The sequence below is a fragment of the Vombatus ursinus genome, unplaced genomic scaffold (genome assembly GCF_900497805.2).
Source record: "Vombatus ursinus unplaced genomic scaffold, bare-nosed wombat genome assembly UNPS02014821.1, whole genome shotgun sequence".
In the NCBI taxonomy this organism is placed as follows: domain Eukaryota; kingdom Metazoa; phylum Chordata; class Mammalia; order Diprotodontia; family Vombatidae; genus Vombatus; species Vombatus ursinus.
The window spans coordinates 32,508,530-32,509,072 of record NW_020954599.1 but is presented as its reverse complement, the minus strand read 5'-3'; the positions used below and the strand labels follow the sequence as shown (position 1 = coordinate 32,509,072).

At 57.8% G+C, this 543-nt stretch overlaps 1 protein-coding gene across 5 annotated transcripts in view; it reads left to right on the top strand.

The window, feature by feature from the left end:
- STOX2 (storkhead box 2) overlaps nucleotides 1-543 on the top strand; it is a 316,380-nt gene that overhangs the window by 161,112 nt on the left and 154,725 nt on the right. Inside the window, exon 1 of one of the 5 annotated variants that reach the window (XM_027837496.1) lies at nucleotides 184-445. The exons of the other annotated variants lie outside the window; for them this stretch is intronic. Within the exon in view, the coding sequence (XP_027693297.1) occupies nucleotides 280-445 (166 nt within the window). The 5' untranslated portion in view covers nucleotides 184-279. Of the gene's footprint in view, nucleotides 1-183; nucleotides 446-543 lie in introns of those variants that run through there. 5 annotated transcript variants of the gene reach the window in all.

The window sequence follows — 543 nt, the reverse complement described above, 5'->3', positions numbered from 1 at the left end:
GGGGGTGTGTGGGAAGGAACGGACCCGCAGTGTGCTTTATAGAGGAGGAGGAGGAAGAGGAGGAAGGGGAGGTGGTGGTGGTGGTGGTGGTGGTGGAGGAGGAGGAGGTGGAGGTGGAGGTGGCGGTGGTGGTGGTGGTGGGAAAATGTTTGCAGAGTCTACCCAGGCTGGGCTTGCAGCAGCCTGATGAACCAGGGGACGGCCGCGCGCTGGCTCGAGGCTGCAGCTCCCCCAGGTTCCTGCAGTATTGAGACAGTAGCAGGTTAGCCCGCCTCCAAAATGAAGAAGACCCGGAGTACAACCTTACGGCGAGCCTGGCCTAGTTCCGATTTCTCTGACCGGGCCTCAGACCGCATGAGGTCCCGCAGTGAAAAGGACTATCGTTTGCACAAACGCTTCCCACCAGCCTTTATCTCCCAGGCATCACGGGGCTACATGACATCAGGTTGGTAACATCCTTTTTTCCTCTTGGTTATTGCAGCAGCTTGGGTAGAGCGTGTGTGTGTGTGTGTGTGTGTGTGTGTGTGTGTGTGTGTGTGTGTG